The 17,832-nt window shown below is 40.9% G+C and overlaps 1 protein-coding gene and 1 long non-coding RNA gene across 17 annotated transcripts in view; one reads left to right on the top strand and one right to left on the bottom strand.

Annotated features, from left to right (window-relative positions):
* LOC138990212 (uncharacterized) overlaps positions 1-12,504 on the bottom strand; it is a 44,554-nt gene extending 32,050 nt beyond the window's left edge. For both annotated transcript variants that reach the window (XR_011466332.1, XR_011466331.1), the window contains exons 1-2: positions 12,372-12,504; positions 12,068-12,227 (exon numbers count right to left, since the gene is read on the bottom strand). This is a non-coding gene — a long non-coding RNA (uncharacterized lncRNA). The remainder of the gene's footprint in view (positions 1-12,067; positions 12,228-12,371) is intronic.
* A 186-nt stretch (positions 12,505-12,690) lies between these two features.
* RBM26 (RNA binding motif protein 26) overlaps positions 12,691-17,832 on the top strand; it is an 81,379-nt gene continuing 76,237 nt past the window's right edge. For 5 of the 15 annotated variants that reach the window (XM_070380644.1, XM_070380639.1, XM_070380638.1 and 2 more), the window contains exon 1: positions 12,692-12,965. In XM_070380644.1, coding sequence (XP_070236745.1) covers positions 12,895-12,965 — 71 coding nt within the window. In that variant the 5' untranslated portion in view covers positions 12,692-12,894. Of the gene's footprint in view, positions 12,966-17,832 lie in introns of all 15 variants that reach the window. The other 10 variants (XM_070380640.1, XM_070380643.1, XM_070380642.1 and 7 more) reach the window with 6 other exon arrangements.

Genomic DNA, 17,832 nt, shown 5'->3' with positions numbered 1-17,832 from the left:
GGAAAAATCAGCTCAGCTGGCAACTAGGATGTGAGGGGGTAGGGACTGAAAGTTGAAACAGAAACCACAACTTGCAAAACTGTATCATGAGTCACAAAATAGAAAAAGTGTACAAAACCATGATAATCAAGACACACTTAAGTTCAGACTCTTCACAGCACTTCATTGTGTTCTAAATAAGGCAACAGACAAACTAACCCAGCAGTTGTTGTCGTTCAGTTGCCCGGTTGTGTCCGACTCTTTGCAACCCCATGGACTGCAGCATGCCAGGCCTCCCTGTCCCTCACCATCTCCCAAAGTTTGCCCAAGTTCATGTCCATTGCATCAGAGATGCCATCCAGCCATCTCATCTTCTGATGCCCTCTTCTCCTTCTGCCCTCAATCTTTCCCAGAATCAGGGACTTATCCAATGAATTGGCTGTTCACATTTGGTGACCAAAATACTGGAGGTTCAGCTTCAGCATCAGTCCTTCCAGTAAATATTTAGGGTTTATTTCCTTTACAATTGACTAGTTCGATCTCTTTGCTGTCCAAGGGACTCTCAGGAGTGTTCTCCAGCACCACAGTTCGAAGGCATCAATTTTTTCGTGTTCTGCCTTCTTTATGGTCCAGCTCTCACAATTGTATGTGACCACTGGGAAGACCATAGCCTTATACAGACCTTTGTAGGCAGAGTAATGTCTCTGCTTTTCAACACAATGTGTAGGTTTGTCATAGTTTTCCTGCCAAGAAGCAATTGTCTTCTGATTTCATGACTAAAGTTACCATCCGCAGTGACTTTAGAGCCCAAGCAGGGGAAATCTGTCACTACTTCCATGTTTTACCCTTCTATTTGCCATGAAGTAATGGGACTGGATGCCATGATCTTAGTTTTTTTAGTTTTAAGCCAGCTCTTTCACTCTCCTCCTTCACCCTCATCAAGAGGCTCTTTAGTTCCTCTTCACTGTCTTCCACTAGAGTGGTATCATCTGCATATCTGAGGTTGTTGATGTTTCTCCAGCCTATTTTACTTCCAGATTGTAACTCCTCCAGCATGGCATTTCTCATGATGTGCTCAGCAAATAGGTTAAACAAACAGGGTGACAGCAGACAGCCCTGTCATACTCCTTTCTCAACACTGAACCAATCAGTTGCTCCATACAGGGTTCTGATGGTTGCTCCTTGACCAGCATACAGGTTTCTCAGGAGAGAGATAAGATAGTCTGGTATTCCCATCTCTTTAAGAACTTTCCACAGTTATGATCCACACAGTCAAAGGCTTAACATAGTCGATGAAACAGAGGTAGATGTTTTTCTGGAATTTCCTTGTTTCTCTATGATCCAGCAAATGTTGGCAATTTGATCCCTGGTTCCTCTGCCTTTTCTAAACCCAGCTTGATGTCTGGAAATTCTTGGTTCACGTAATGCTGAAGGCTACCATGCAAGATTTTAAGCATGACCTTACCAACATAGGAGATGAGAGCAATTGTCTTGGGAATTGGGATGAGGATTGACCTTTTCCAGTCTTGCAGCCACTGCTGGGTCTTCCAGATTTGCTGACATATTGAGTGCAACAATTTGATAGCATCATCCTTTAGGGTTTTGAATAACATTACTGGTATTCCATCGCATCCACTTTGACAGCAGTGCTTCGTAAGGCCCACTTGATTTCACACTCCAGAATGTCTGGCTCCGGGTGACTGTCCACACCATCACAGTTACCAGGTTCATTAAGATCTTTTTTGTATAGTTCTTCCATGTGTTCTTTCCATCTCTTCTTGATCTCTTCTGAAATCTACTAGGTCTCTATCATTTCTGTCCTTTATTGTGCCTGTCTTTGGGTTAAATGTTCCCTTGGCATCCCCAATTTTCCTAAAGAGATCTCTAGTCTTTCCCTTTCTGTTGCCTTCCTCGATTTTTATGCGCTCTTCATTGAAGACTTTCTTGCCTCTCCTTGCTATTCTTTGGAACTCTGTGTTTAGCTGGATGTACCTTTCCCTTTCTCCCTTGCTTTTCGCTTCTTTTCTTTCTTCAGCTATTTGTAAAGCCTCCTCAGATAACCGCTCTGCCTTCGTGCTTTTCTTCTTCTGTGGGATGCTTTTGTTCGCTGCCTTCTGTATAATATCATGGATCTCCATCTATAGTTCTTCAGGTACACTGTTTACTAGATCTAATCCCTTGAATCCATTTGTCACCTCCACTGCATATCCATTGGGGATTTGATTTAAGTCATACCTGGCTGGCCTAGTTAGTGGTTTCCCCCACTTTCCTTAGATTAAGCCTGAATTTTGCTATGAGAAGCTGATGATCTGAGCAGTAACTCCACACAGTCATGTCTTCTGAAGATTAGACCACTGATTGTTCCAACAACTTCCTAGTTTACAAATTCTGACCAATCTCTGCCAAGGCCATCCAGTGACTAACTCCAGTCCTGCAAACTCTACAGGTATCTTCCCTAACTTCCATCTTTTAAAATGCTGTACTCTCCATTATATGTACACCTCCTTGCTGCACCAAGCTAATAAACCTTTGTTTGGGGAAAAAAAAAAAAAAGTACTACCTATTATATGTTGGATACTAAGAATAAAACTTTGAATGGAAAAAGCTTTTGCCTTTAAGTAACCTAAACTTTTAATGTGGTAGATAGACAAATATTAATATTCCAGGGTGATAAAAATTATAATCAGATAAGCACTGTGAACACTTTGCTCAGTTGGAGGAGTCTTCCTGGAGGAAGTGATTTTTAGGATAAATCCTGAAGGTTGCTTAGGAGTTAGGTAAAGCATAGGGTTGGGCAGGTTGGGCAGGTAAAACATAGGGTTCTAAACAGCAGGGACTCCTTGTACAAGAAACAGAATAAAGGACAGCATTCTTAGAATAGAATAAAGGAGAGCTAGGAATAGATGAAGGGTTTTATAGGTCCAATGCATCAAAAATACTGCAATGTTTTTCCACTGAAAATACAGGACTTTCCTAGTGGTCCAGTGGTCAAGAGTTCCCCTGCCAATGCGCGGAGCACCGGTTCAGTCCCTGGTCTGGGAAGATTCCTCATTCCACAGGGCAACTCAGCCCGTGCACCACAACTACTGAGCCAGTAGTTGTGCTGCTGAAGCCCAAGTGCCTAGAGCCCAGGCTCTGTAACAAGAGAAGCCCCCACAGTGAGAAGCCCATGCACCGCGGCTGGAGAGTAGCTCCACTTGCCGCATCTAGAGAAAGCCTGCGCGCAGCCACGAAGCCCCAGGACAGCCAAAAATAAATAAATAAACAATAAAATTTAAAAAGACTAATGCTAACTATAAAATACATGTAGGAATGTAGGAAAGTCCTGATTTTTCTCATCATGCATAGTTTAATCCTTTAAAAGAAATTTTGAATTCTCCAAAATATATTAATATGTTCATGTTCCTGTTTTGGTATTCAGCACATACCACTTTGTCTATTGCATAATGCACTACTGTTTCTTTGAGAACTACGGATACTTTAGTGTGGCAGCACTGTAGAGTATAAAGTACACTGTAGAGTGTACACTGTAGAGTGTAAAGAAGTGAGAGATAAAGCTGGAGAGTCAGGCAGGCACCAGTTAATGAAAGGTCTAGCAAAGATGTGGTTAAAGACGTAGTCTTTGTTGTCTGCTGACCTGGGTTCAATCTCTGCCATGCCTTGGCCCTCAAAGCCTGAATTACCTCAGCTGTACAATGGAGATGCTAAACTGTAATGATTAACATAATAAAGTACATAGCACAGGGTTTAATATCATAAAACACACTTAATTTCGGTTAGACATCATTGTTAATAAATTTGTTCTTCATCCTGAGAAATGGGAAGTCAGTAAAGGGCTGTAAGCAGTGATATGATTAGAATGGGCTTTTATGGATTTCTTTGGCTGCAGTGTATAGTCTAGGTTGCATGACAGTGAGTAGATTCTAAGTGTTCTTAAGAGGAAGATTCAGTATATATTACTGATTGCATGAAGGTTGATGATACATATGCTATATGTTGCATATATACATGTATTACATATTCATACACACGCACAATGTCTCCTACACAAACTGCCACAGATGATGACAAGTGTAGAAAATCTGTTTCCAGCAGAATCAAATATGTAACACTTACTAAAATCATCTGTCAGTGAATTGATGCGATGTCAGTCTGTCAAAATAACTTAAATGGGTAAGGAGAAAGGATGGAGTATCAATGAAATGACTGACCAGGAGTTGATTATCAAGGAAACTGATGATGGGAAAGATTATACTTTTTTCTGCTTTTGTACACATCAAAATTTTTCCATAACAAAAAGCATTAAAAAAGACATTAAGGCAGGCAAAAAGATCCCTGGAGGGCCTAGTAGACTGGCTAGAATACATGTACCATGAAGGTAGAGACCTTGCCTGTCTTAGTTACATCTGTATCTCCAGGGCCTAGGGCAATTCATAGTCACATAGTAGGCTCTCAGTATGCATTCATTGAAGAAATGAACACTGGTGAACAAAAACCATAGCTTGAGTGAGTCTGACAGCTTACACTGAGAGCCAAGATCCCCAGGGTTCCTTTCATCTTTTGTGCTACATAGGATATCCCATTAGCTATTGTAAGGAAAAAGACCTCAAGAAAACCACCCCAAGAGAAAGCAAAGCAGATTCACAAACTTCACTTTGGTGTTCCATGAGAAGTAGGTATTTACATGCTTATATCCATATGGTCCTTAGAAATCTTCTGCAGGACTCTGTCATATCATTTTATTCCATTGTTTTTTTTTTTTTTAAACCAACATTCATTGTGGAGGTATCTTTGTCCTTCAAGCTAAGAATCAGAAGAAAACTCTATGTACCCCGTCTTCCCCTTGTCTCTCTTACACTATGGCTAATAGAAGAGAGGGGAGGAATAAAGTCTTTTGAAGAAGGTTCACCTCTACATTTTGTTCTCATTTCCTTAGAAGTCTTAGGATAAAACTGTCTATTACAAAAGTAACCATGCAGAACCTTATTTAGGGCTTTTGAAATTCAAGCCCACTCTTACTGGGGGCTGGAATCTGAGCAGAGGGAAACGACTAATAACACTGAAACAACAGTCCTCAGGTACAATCAAATGCCCACAAGAGGCACCCTCCGAAGTTTGCAAGCTGCCCTGTCCAGGACCAAAGTCACTAGTGATGTGTGGCTATTGAGCACGTGTGATGCAGTTTGTCTGAACTGAGATGTGATGTAGATGGAAAAATATACATTGAATTTCAAAGACTTAATAACAACAACAAAGTAAAATATATCAACCATTTTTATATTAATTGCACAATGAAATGATAATACTATGGATATGTGGACAAAATATATTATTAAAATTAATTTCACCTTTTTTTTAACTTTTGAAAATGAGGCCACTACAAAATTATGTATGTGGCTTGCATATTTTTATTGGAAAGTATTGTTGTTTTTTTTTTCAGCCTAAGGATTTTGTTTCTCCTTGTGCTGCTGTGCTGTGCTTAGTCGATCAGTTGTGTCTGACTCTTTTTGACCCCATGGACTGTAGCCCATCAGGTTCCTCTATCTGTTGGGATTCTCCAGGCAAGAATACTGGAGTGGGTGGCCATGCTTTTCTCCAGGGGATCTTCCCAATTCAGGGACCCAAAACCTGGGTCTCCCATATTGCACATGGATTCTTTACCATCTGAACCACCAGAGAAGCCCAAGAATACTGGAGGGGTAACCTATTCCTCCTCCAGGGGATCTTCCCAACCCAGGAATCGAACAGGGGTCCCCTGCATTGTAGGTGGATTCTTTACCAGTTGTGCTACCAGGGAACCCCTTTTTCTCTCCTTACACGGAATAAAATAAAAAATTTCAGTGCATTCATAGCACGACTCCTGGTCCTCTTATTCTGTACTGTTTTGGGTCCCTTTCACAAAAGTACTGCTCTATGCAGTCATTATAAGCAATTATAGGTATAAATGGAGTCCACTGAAGAACTGGAGATTGTCTCACAAACTGTTTTACTAGAAGTGCTCTGAACTTATTAAGGGAAATGATAGAATGTCCTCTAATCCCAGTTCACACCGTTAGCAATTGCTGAAGCGTTTTCTTTTAAATTACCTAAGGATATACCTCACCACAGCAAGCATTATTTTTCTTTCCAAGTTATTAGTGTCTAATCTCAAGATGAGAAAACTGTATTCCCTTTATTAACATGCTCTTAATCACTTAGACGGAAATAAAAATCCTGCTAATATTATGTTAAAAGTGATTTGCCTCCCTTCTGCTTTTACTGAAAAAGTCCCAAATTTAATTAGGCTTTCACTTTTAAAAGAAGTATGCATGTGTGTGTTTGTTCGTGTGTTTAATTCATCCTGTCATATGGAAAAAATTTCAATGACTGTACATCAGATTTTATATAAAATCTAGTTCAAAAATCTTAACATGGCCCTTGTTTACCTAACTTAACCTATACACCATGTTTCCCCCTAACTTGATACCCTCCCACTTCTCTGTCTTCCTTTCAGATCCAGCTCATCCTTATTTCAGGACCATCCCACAAGCTATCATGTCTGCCTTGAATGTTCCTGTCTCTATTTTGTTTCACATGGCTAGCTTCTACTCATTATTCCCTTTCTTAACCATTTAAACACTACGTCCTAAGAGAAGCTATTCTTGAGTCTTTTCAGTCTATACTATTATAATGATTCATATGTTCTCTTTCAGAATACCTAAATAGTTTGTATTAAAGTTTAAAATTTAATTATAAACATTAACATTTTTTTCCTATATGACTTTCCATTAAATGTCTCCCTTTTGAAGTCTGGCTATAAGCTTCATGAGCAGATACCATACCTGTTTGTTCATCACTGTATTGTCAGTAAAGAGTAGTAGTATATCTGAAACTGAGCAGACCTTCAGTAAACATTTGTCGAGTGACAAGTTGGAAAGACTCAATAGAGCACAAGAGTGGAAATGGGAGATAAGGAAGCAACTGATGAAACAGAGTACTAAAGAGGCCATAGAGGCTAAAGTGCGTGTGCAGTAAAAAATAAAATGATAGGGGCTAAATCAATGATGACCATGGTAAGAAAAATGCTTGTTAGAATGTAAACGATTCGTCCTGGGAGAGATCATATTAAATTAAGGTGGCTAGGGATGGTTTCAAAGAAGTTATTGGGCCAGAAGGGATGGTTGGATTAACTATAATTTTTAAAAAAATTATAAAAGTAGAATGAATTGGATGATTTGTGTCATAGGTTAGGTTCTCTGGAAAGTAGATGTTGAGACAGAGGTAGAAGTACAAAAGGTTTATTGGAGAATAGCGTTTGTGAAAGAGAAAGGGAGGCAGTTGTATTGGGCAGGGGAGTCATCAGACTGCCATGCAGGACTGACAAAGCCCCTGGCATCCTAATGTTGAATATGTCCTTATCCTACACCTTACTGTCTTTAGCTGAGGATGGGCATGGGAGAGAGAGGTAGTCCTGAGAATAGTGTAATTTCAGCTTGAAAGCTGAGGTGAATCCAGAAGAAATTAACTGAAGAATGTCAGCTAACTACATGCCTTGCAGTTGGGTGTGAGTCCTTTCTCAAAGGCAGATCTGAGCAACGTACCTCTGTGACTGCCTCACACAGAATGCCAACCCAAATTACTCAATAAATTCAATGAAGGATTTTTTTTCTTTTTTGCTAAGCTCAATAATCTTGCTCTAAGAAGTATTTGGAAGACCAAGAGTTCACGTTTAGCTAAGTCTAAGTCAAATTTGAAAGAGAAGTGCAAAGGGGAAGGATTTTCCCTGTTACGCAGTAAGATAGTCTATAAAGACAACATGGAACTGGCATGCTGCTGCTGCTGCTAAGTTGCTTCAGTCGTGTCCGACTCTGTGCGACCCCATAGACGGCAGCCCACCAGGCTCCCCCGTCCCTGGGATTCTCTAGGCAAGAACACTGGAGTGGGTTGCTGTTTCCTTCTCCAGGAACTGGCACAGTCATGGACACAGACCAACTGAAGAAGAGGTCAGAACCAGAGTTATACATAAATGGAAATATGCGTATATGATAAAGGTGGCATCAAAAATCGATGGGGAAGGGAGAGACTGTTGAGTAGAATCACAGACAAAAACTGGCTTGCTGTGTGAAGAAAAAATAGGCTAGATCCCCACAGTACGTCAAATAAAGAAATGTATTCCAGACAGAATAAACATCTAAAAGTGATTCTCTGTAAAAAGTAATGAATATAAAAGAAATAGAAGAAAAAAATACAGAAAATCTTTGTGATGGTGAAACACAGGCTAAGTTTTTAAGCAAAACTCCTGAAGCACCACTGATAATAAGACTGTCTCCATCAGCTGGGAGAGAACTAGATGAACCTAAGGAGGAGTTAAGTATACTCCAGAGACTATTCCTAGGATCAGGGCAGTTAAGTAAATTATAAGGAGATGCAAGTCTACCAGGAGATATATCATTATGACCTACCTATCAAAAATATTTCCCCTGCTCTACTTCCTTCCTATATCCTTCAACAGTTTTGAGTTCCAGACACTATGCTAAGTGCAGAAAGAACAGAGAGGAATAAACTTGAGTCCTAGTCCTAGATTATGAGTCCTCTTAAAGAACTCATATTCTAATTAGGCAGACAGAAGAAAAACTGTCTATTTTTTATACTGTTTTAACTCCTATTCTACAGGACTTTCCTGTAGCTCAAATGGTAAAGAAACTGCCTGCAATGCAGGAGACCAGGGTTTGATCTCTGGGTTGGGAAGATCCTCTGGAGAGGGGAACGACAATCCACTCCAGTAATCTTGCCCAGTGAATCCCATGGACAGAGAAACCTGGTGGGCTATAGTCCTTGGGGTCGCAAAAAGTCGGACACACCTGAGCGACTCACACACACACACACACACACACACACACACACACACACACACTACAGGTAAGAACCAGGCAACATTTGCCTCAGCTACCTGGTATTTCAGCAGTGAGGAGTCATTCTAAGCAAAAGGAACAGCACTAACAAAGTCACAGGGCTTTGAAGGAACACGGTGTGCTGGAAAATGTGAAGTAGGTAACCTAATACTGGAAGTGTTGTTACTGAATAGAGAAAGTAGTCTATGGCGGTTGTTTTAGTCTTTTCTCAGTTGCACTGATTATTATATTAGCTAACTATGAATTAGCTAATTAGCTAATTAGAAGACAAAGCCAAAGATGAAGCACTGAACTGATGAGGGATAAACAGTGGTTAAGAAAGAGAATCATGCTAGGAAGCACTGATGACTCCTTGTGGAGCAGTAACAAGCACTATAAGTTACTGCAACAAGCACTGTAACTGTTTAGAGGAAGGTTTCATGGAAGTAGCAAGGCTGTAACTGATTAATTTAACAAATTGAGAACTGACTGTATATATCAAGGGCTGGAGATGGAATAGAAGATTGAAAACCTAGTCTACTAATGAACAGATAATCAGATAATTGCAAAAATAAAGCAATGACTGTTACAATAGACAGAAGTACAGGCTGATGTGATCAAGCCTAAGACGGATTCCTGCTTTAGAGCAGGGAGGTCAAGGGTGGTTTTCTAAAGGTGATGCTTGCTGTATGCCCTGAATTTTGATGGATGAGTAGGGTTCAAGTGCAAGGGAGGGAAACATTTTGCAATGGATCACTTTAGTGAGAGAACACAACTTTTTTCAAGGAACATGAAATAGTTGGATGGCTGGAGCAAAGACTGAAAAGCAGTGAAAGAAGTTTCTAAGGCATATAAGAAGGGTTTGACTATAAGAGGTCTTTTATAAATATTTATGAATTTTAGATTTTTATCCTGAAGACAATGTGGAAGTTGAGACAGATTTTAAGCAGGGAAGTGACATGATTAAATCCACATTTTACAAAGATTGCTATTAAAAGTAATGGCGATGAAGGCATTGAAGCTGGATTGATATGAGGGCAGCTAAGGGCAGAGAAATTAAAAGGCTGTTACTATTGTTTAGGAAAAATAAGAGAAGGATCAAAAATAATAGCAGCAGTGATAATCGAAAGAGAAGGGTGGGCAAGGTTTGGGTAGCCAGAGAAAGAAGTTAAGTGGAAGCATTCCCTGAACAGTGAATAATCAGTTTGCCAGGAGTATATAGCATTTAACAGAAGACTCAACAGTTGGTGATGAGATTGAAAACACTGGTGGAGTCAGCCTGTGGCAAGGCTACTAAACAACAGACTAAACAATTGGGATTTTACCCTAGCAATTTTCCCTAGCAATATTAAATTTACAAATCATTTTTTATTGTGGCAAATATTAAAAAATTATCATTTTAACCATTTTTAAGTGAACAGTTCACAATTCAAGAGGAACTAAAGAGCCTCTTGATAAAAGTGAAAGAGGAGAAGCAGAAGCTGGCTTAAAACTCAACATTCAAAAAATGAAGACCATGGCATCTGGTCCTATCACTCCATGGCAAATAGATGAGGAAACAATGGAAACAAGGACAGACTTTATTTTCTTGGGCTCCAAAATCACTGCAGATGGTGACTGCAGCCATGAAATTAAAAGACGCTTGCTCCTTGGAAGAAATGCTATGACCAACCTAGACAGCATATTAACAAGCAGAGACATTCCTTCGCCAGCAAAGGTCTGTCTAGTTAAAGCTATGGTTTTTCCAGCAGTCATGAATGGAGTGAGAGTTGGACCATAAAGAATACTCATTACTGAAAAATTGATGCTTTCTAATTGTGGTGTTGGGGAAGACTCTTGAAAGTCCCTTGGACTGCAAGGATATCAAATCACTCAATCCTAAAGGAAATCAGTCCTGAATATTCATTGGAAGGACTGATGCTGAATCTGAAACTGAAATACTTTGGCCATCTGATGCGAAGAACTGACTCAATTGAAAAGACCCTGATGCTTGAAGGTGGGAGAAGGGGACGACAGAGGATGAGATGGTTGGATGGCATCAGACTCAATGGACATGAGTTTGAACAAGCTCCAGGAGTTGGTAATGGACAGGGAAGCCTGGCGTGCTGCAGTCCATGGGATCCCGAAGAGTTGGACACGACTGAACGACAGAACTGAACTGAACTCACAATTCACACTGTTGTGTGACCATCAACACCACCTATCTCGAGAACCTTTTTGCCATTCCAAACTGAAATTCTTTACTCATTAAAAAATAATTTCACATTCTCCCCTGTCCCTCTTGCTCCTGGCAACTAACATTCTATTTTTCTGTCTCTAGGGGTTTGCCTACTCTAGGTACCTCATGTAAGTGGAAACACACAATAATTGCCACTTTGCATTCAGCTTGCTTCATCTGGCTAAATCACTTTCATCAACACTCTGGTTAATCAAAAGCTGGCTTCTAATTTGCAAAATACTTTTCATGCTGTATTTTACAAATGTCTTGATTTTCTTACTTGATCAAATCTTTTCCACTTATTGCTTAAGGAACACTTTAGAAAATTACAAACTCAGAGTTCTTAACAATTTAGTCTACCATTGTGTCTGCCATAAAAAGCTTTTTACTGATCTACTTTAAGTGTCTTTATATTGTGAATTATTTTTAATTCATTATAGTTTACAGGCAGTAAACAGTTTGTAAAGTTCCACCTAGTACCTTAATGGAAGTAAGTAACAGCGAATAGAACAATTGAGGCAGGAATCAAATTTATCTAAACACTCAGGAGAAATGAAGGTAATTTGTTTATGATGCTGATAGAAAGGCTCTCTCTTTTGATGCTATGTCATTTCCCTATCTGGGGTTGAATCAGTTCTAAATGGACAGAATTGGTTGAATCAGTTCTAAATGGACAGAATTGGTTGAATCAGTTCTAAATAGAATTAAAAACACAACAAATACTTCCCTTATTTCTAGCTAGGGGTTTTAAGTCTGAAAGTTTTGGATAATAACAAACTACTTGAGAACTAAGGGCTGGAGGAATCCCTAGGTCATTAGTATATCAATAGTGTTTTGCCATAAATCAAGTAATTTTGGACAAAACTAAGCCTCCGGAGGTCTCAGTGCGTTAGATGAGACCATCCCGTTCTTCCCAATCTTGTCCACAGCACAGCATATCCAGAATACAGTACTGCAGAACCCTGGGAAAAAAAGGAGGAGGCAGCACAGCGCAGCACACCTGTAACCCCCTGATCGCCTGTGTCCCAACACATCCGAGCGGATGCTCTCAAGAAAGCGCTCCAGTAGCAGTGTCGTTCCAGCCGATGGGCCACGCCGTCTGGTATAGAGTTCGAGCTGCTGAAGTTCCTGCTGATTCTGAAGTCAACAGCCTTTCCCTCCTAGTAAAGAAATAAAGTCTTTACCCCTTAGCAAGACCAAAGCGTGGAAAAGCACAAGGCCCACAAGCCAGGCAAATAAGCAAGACTCGCCACACTTGCCCAGCGTGCACTCCGGGGAAAAAAAAAAAAAAAAACACAACTTACGTCTCTTCCCAGCAGGCTCCGGGAGTCACCGCGAGATTTCATCAATTCTCGCGAGATTTATCGGCAGCCATCTTCTTGGGGGTGCTGGGAGCCGGGAAGACCCCCCGAATCGTTCCCATTCAGCTGCCCTTCGTTTTCGCTTTCTTCACTTTTTCCTCTTCTGCGTTGCTAGCAAGCACCTGGTTTCAGGGCTGAGGGCAAGCCCGTGTTTAGGCGCGTGTCGCGCTCTGGTCCAGGAAGATTGGCTGGGGTGGAGGGAAGGGGGAGGGCCCGGGCAAACCGTTGCTGCCTCAGCCGGGGCCGGGGTCCGGGGAGGGGGAGCCCTTGGCACCCCGTGGACTCGCGGCCTACGGCGGTCCCCGCGGAGCTGTTCGCCGATCCGGGCTCGCGGGAACCTGCCACCGGCGCCTCCCACCGCGGCCCACGCGGGCGGCGCGCGGAGTAGGGGGCGGGGGCAGCGGCGGCTGTAGCGGCCGCGACCTGGGCGGGCGGAGGAGTGTGACGGGCCTCGGGGCCGCTGTGGATGGTTTCTAAAATGATCATTGAAAACTTCGAGGCACTCAAGTCCTGGCTCAGCAAGACTCTCGAGCCCATGTGAGTATTCGGGAGCTATTTTACTTGCAGGGATGGAAGGGGGAGATAGGTGGACTCCCAGTTGCCTTAAGTGCCTGCGGTGGAGGCCGAAGCGGTGAACTGAGGTCCCAGGCTCTGTGTTTTCGCCTCCTCCGCCACCTTCGTTCCCAGGTTCAGAATACGCCTGGGAGCCTGAGCTGATTTACCTCATCGCTGAGTTGGTTTTTAAACCGATGGCTCTCCTGTTGTTTTCCCGTTATTTGTAGACCGACCCCAGCCTAAACACACAACTCGTTATTTGTCGAGGGCCCCCATGTCGGTTTCTTTTGGCGAACTCGTGCATGATCTGTTCAGTAGACTGTTTTACTTAGCTTTTTTTTAAATAAAGTGAACAGCTCTTTTTAGGGATGTAGAACAGTTCTCGCCCAGCCCACTCATGTTTTACCTAAATACCGTCTCTGAAAGAAAGGCCGTGTCTACCATGTGCTGTCTGGCTCTTAACTGATTGAAAATGTAACAGGTGCTAAGGTGCCCAGTAAAATTTCCCTTTCTCATCTCTGCACGTTTGTTCGCTTGGAGGAAGAAAATGCAATCTAACCATATGGACTGTTTGGCAGTTTTAAGTAGAATCCTATAGGTGTACTCGTGTGTGTGTGTGTGTTGGGGGTGGTGGTTCGAAGTGCTGAAATGTCTTAGATTGGAAAAATTGAATTTTAAGGGTTTACCTTTTAATACATAAAAAATATGGGCCAAGTGTTTTGATCAAAATTGATTTACAATAAACAATTTAAAGTGCAATGCAGAATATCCACTTATTTAATAGATTTATTAAACGCCTTCTATGTACTGTGGGAGGCATTGGGGCCAGAGTTTTTAAATTCCAAAATCGACAAGGCATAATAGAAAAGTAAATAAGCTAACTTCAGGTAGTAAAGAGTCGTGACAGTAATACTAGAGATCATGGAAAATAGTGTCAACAAGGCCTCCCAGAGGAGGTGACAGTGCAGCAACACCTGAGGAGGAGAAGGAACTGTGTGAAAGTCTGGGAAGACAATGTTCCTTCCAGAAGGAACGACAAGTGCAAAGGCCCTGTAGCGGAAATGATCATGGTTCGATGGGGAAGAGAAAGGCTGTTGTGGCTGCAGGGAATCTTGTGAAGGGGGGACAAAAGGAAAGTTGTGAAGCTGGAGAAGTAGGAAGGGGCCAAATAATGTAGAATCTTCTAGGCTGTAGTCAAGAGCTAAGATTTTACTTGAAATCTAATGGGAAGACATTAGATGATTTAAAGCAGGCAGAGATTGACTTTGTTTTAAAACTCCGCCTACTTTGTAGAGATTATGGGATCAAGAATAGAAATAAGGGGACCATGCTGAAGGAAGTTGTAGGCCAAGCTGTAGATGTTTGCGTTAGAGTGAGAGTGGAGACAAATATGTTTAATAAATAGATCTGGTGGGACTTGTTGCTGGATTGGATGTGAGAGATAAGGGAAAGGAAGATCAAGGGTGACTGATGACTAAGAAGTTAGTCTAAGCAACTGAATGTGTGTTGGTTGAGGAGGCTTGGAGAGAACAGTTTGAGGGGAGAAGGGTGGTTAATTTTAACCAGTAAGTAGAAAGTGTTTGTTAAAATACATCTAAGTGAGATGTGAAATAGGTAGTTGGGTATGCGTCTAGAACTCAAGCCAAGAGTGGAAATACTTGCATTCATGCAGGTAGTATTTAAAGTCACGAGACTGGGAAGTTTCTGAGGAAGAACGTGTAAATAAGGAAAAGAAGAGAGTTCAGGTCTGAGGTTGGAAGAAAAGTGGGATGTATGTCACTAATGAAAGAGATGTATAACAAAAGAGGAAGGTTGTCACCTTGGTGGGATACTGCATAATGGATAAAATGAAGACAGAGGGGCCCTTATGTTGGCAAGGTAGAAGTCATTGGTGAACTTGTTGAAAAGTTTCACTGGAGCAGGATGGTGCAGATAGAAGCCCTGTTTCAATGGGTTGGAGAGAGTGGGCAGCAGTAGAGTATAGTTGTTGAGACCGTGGAGCCAGAATGGCTGCCTTTGAATTCTGTCTCTGCCACTCACCTGCTGTATGATATTGGGTAAGTAACTTAGCTCAGTGCCTCCGCTTCCTCGTGTGTGAGAGGGAGGAAATAATGAATATGTATTAAGAAAATCTTTGAACACTGTCTGGTTTGTAATTAGCACTCAGTAAATGTTAGGTGAACAGAAAACTTAGAATGTTTTGCGTTAAAACAGCATTCCCTTGTATAAGCCTGCAGTTCTCAAATTACTTAGTTTTATTACCATTTTTTCTTCTTATTGAAGAGAAGATTATTTATAGCTGATTAGTGTGTTTGCTTGTAATTTTTTTTCGTAGTTTTAATAAAGCACATTCAGATATCATGTAGCATACTCAGATGACTGTAGCCCTGCAGTCTTCACTGCTGGAATAAGGCACTACTTGTAGAACCTAGACAGTGGGAGGAGCTGGGATTGGTCCTTTTGTAAAGTACACTGCTGTGGTAAAATTGAACGCGTATCCAAGTTCCTGTCCCTTTAACTGCACTTCAGGGGAATTCTTTTAGATGACTTTTAAAGCTGATTCCAGTTATTTAAGACCTATGGTTTCTAACCTTGGTTTTGTGAAACTTTAAGATGTGTTTATTATCTAAAGAGACTTTTTCTTTTTTTTTTTGGCCAAATTTGAGGCATCTATTTGAGGCAGGACCGTACGAAGATAGAACTTGAAATTTGTATAGAACTTTTAACTTACTTGTGCTAGTAAAGTATCTCATGGTTTTGGACCTGCCTTGTAGTTTAAATGTATTAATTCAGTAAGTATTTATTGAGCACTTAATGTCCTCTGTGCTAAGCAGTGTGTTAAGATATGGGTGAAACGGTAGGAAACATGACATGAAATGACCATCTTCGTATCGTTTACCAGGGAAGACAGATGTTAAACAAGTAACTATAAGACTGGTGAGCATGATGAATCCAGAGTGCTATGAAAATATATGTCTGGAACATCTGGAAAGACTTTTGTTGCCTGACAGTATTTCATCTCAACAAGGAAGGATGAGTAGTTTGTTGGGGCAAAAGGATGGGAATGGAGAGTTGTAACAGCAAGGTTTTTGATGGCAGATCGTATGATGACCCTATAATGAAGGAAGGAAAGGTGAAAAAAAGAGCCAGGGGAACCATAGCGGCAGATAGCTCCTGAGACAGGAGCCAGATTGCACGAGACTGTTGAGTCATGTTAAGGATTTGGGATGTCATTGAAGGATAGTGGGAAGCCAGTGAAGGGTTTTTGGGGGAGGAGAGTTTTCAGATGGACATTTGGGGGGATGGGGTGGGGAGTCAACCTGGTTGCAGTTTCAACATGAAATAGAAGTTGGTAAATCTGTATTTTATTTGATTATAAGGTCTGTAGGTATATCAGGATTCCAAGTTTTCTTTTTCATAATTTATTGAAAATATATGTGTTAAAATTATCATCTTGAAATACTTGATGTTTTTGTTCTCCAAAACATTTGCTTAGTCATACATGCTTATAATAAAATAAAATAGATGTTGGTCTTTCCTGTATCATTGATTTCTTTTTCATAACATTAAGCTCTCTTTTGATGTTTTTTTGTTTTTTAAACAAAAGACTTTCTGCTGTATTTTAAAACTTTTTGTGAGTTTACATATCACTAAATGTGATTTAATAAAATCATGGATTATTTTCAGTTTAAGGGAAACCTCAAGATCTAATCAAACCCCTTGCTGCTGCTGCTGCTAAGTTGCTTCAGTTGTGTCCGACTCTGTGCAACCCCGTAGACGGCAGCCCACCAGGCTCCCCCGTCCCTGGGACTCTCCAGGCAAGAACACTGGAGTGGGTTGCCATTTCCTTCTCCAATGCATGAGAATGAAAAGTGAAAGTGAAGTCGCTCGGTTGTGTCCGACTCTTAGCGACCCCATGGACTGCGGCCCATCAGGCTCCTCCGTCCATGGGATTTTCCAGGCAAGAGTGCTGGAGTAGGGTGCCATTGCCTTCTCCAATCAAACCCCTTAGTTTTTCCAAAAATAAAATTGAGAGAGACTTAATGACATGCCCAAGTTTTGTTGAACTTAGTAGTGAAGAGCAGAATGCCTCATTTTGTGCTGCTACTAGGTCGTGCTGTGGAGGTACTGTTGTGTAGTGGAAAGAAAACATTTTTGTGTCCACATAGACCAGTGTTCAGATCTCTCAGCTCTGCCAACAGGCAAGTGAACCTCCCTTTTCCTTGTTAGTATGATAGGAAGAATTATACCTATTTCTGTAGGTGAAAGAATTAAATGAGACATATTTTTAAGATCCCAGCCCCTTCCCCCCAACTCCCAGGAGATAGATATATATATATATATATATATATATATATATATATAAGCAGTGAAAAAAGCATTTACCCAAAGGGAATGTTCTGAAATACAAAGAGTACCTGCTGTGCAATCTGGGGAGCTCAGTCTTACAGGCAGGCATTATTTCAGTCTACTTAGGTTTCTTTCACTCATTTTGACCTTTTCTTCCTCTTTTATATCTAACCAAATTTTTAGCTTAAAGTTTAAGACAAATATGGTATTTAATGCCTAACTCTTTAGCAACAGTTACCGGGGGAAAACATATTAAATAAGTTATCTGCTCTCAAGTCCAAGATATTTTAAAGCTATATTATCTACTGCTGACAACATAGAAAACAGACCAGATTACAACAGCTGTGACAAGTCAAATAAATTTGATAAGGTTCACAGATGCTACAGTAATAAGGAAGATATAAGTACAACAGTTACACTGTATTGATCTTAAATACCAGTTTGATTAAACACAGGTTACATTGCTATTATTGCTACTGTTAACATTTGTATACATTGT

Source organism: Bos mutus, chromosome 12 (assembly GCF_027580195.1).
Source record: "Bos mutus isolate GX-2022 chromosome 12, NWIPB_WYAK_1.1, whole genome shotgun sequence".
Lineage (NCBI taxonomy): Eukaryota > Metazoa > Chordata > Mammalia > Artiodactyla > Bovidae > Bos > Bos mutus.
The sequence above is the reverse complement of the archived record's forward strand: the minus strand, read 5'-3'. Positions and strand labels throughout refer to the sequence as shown.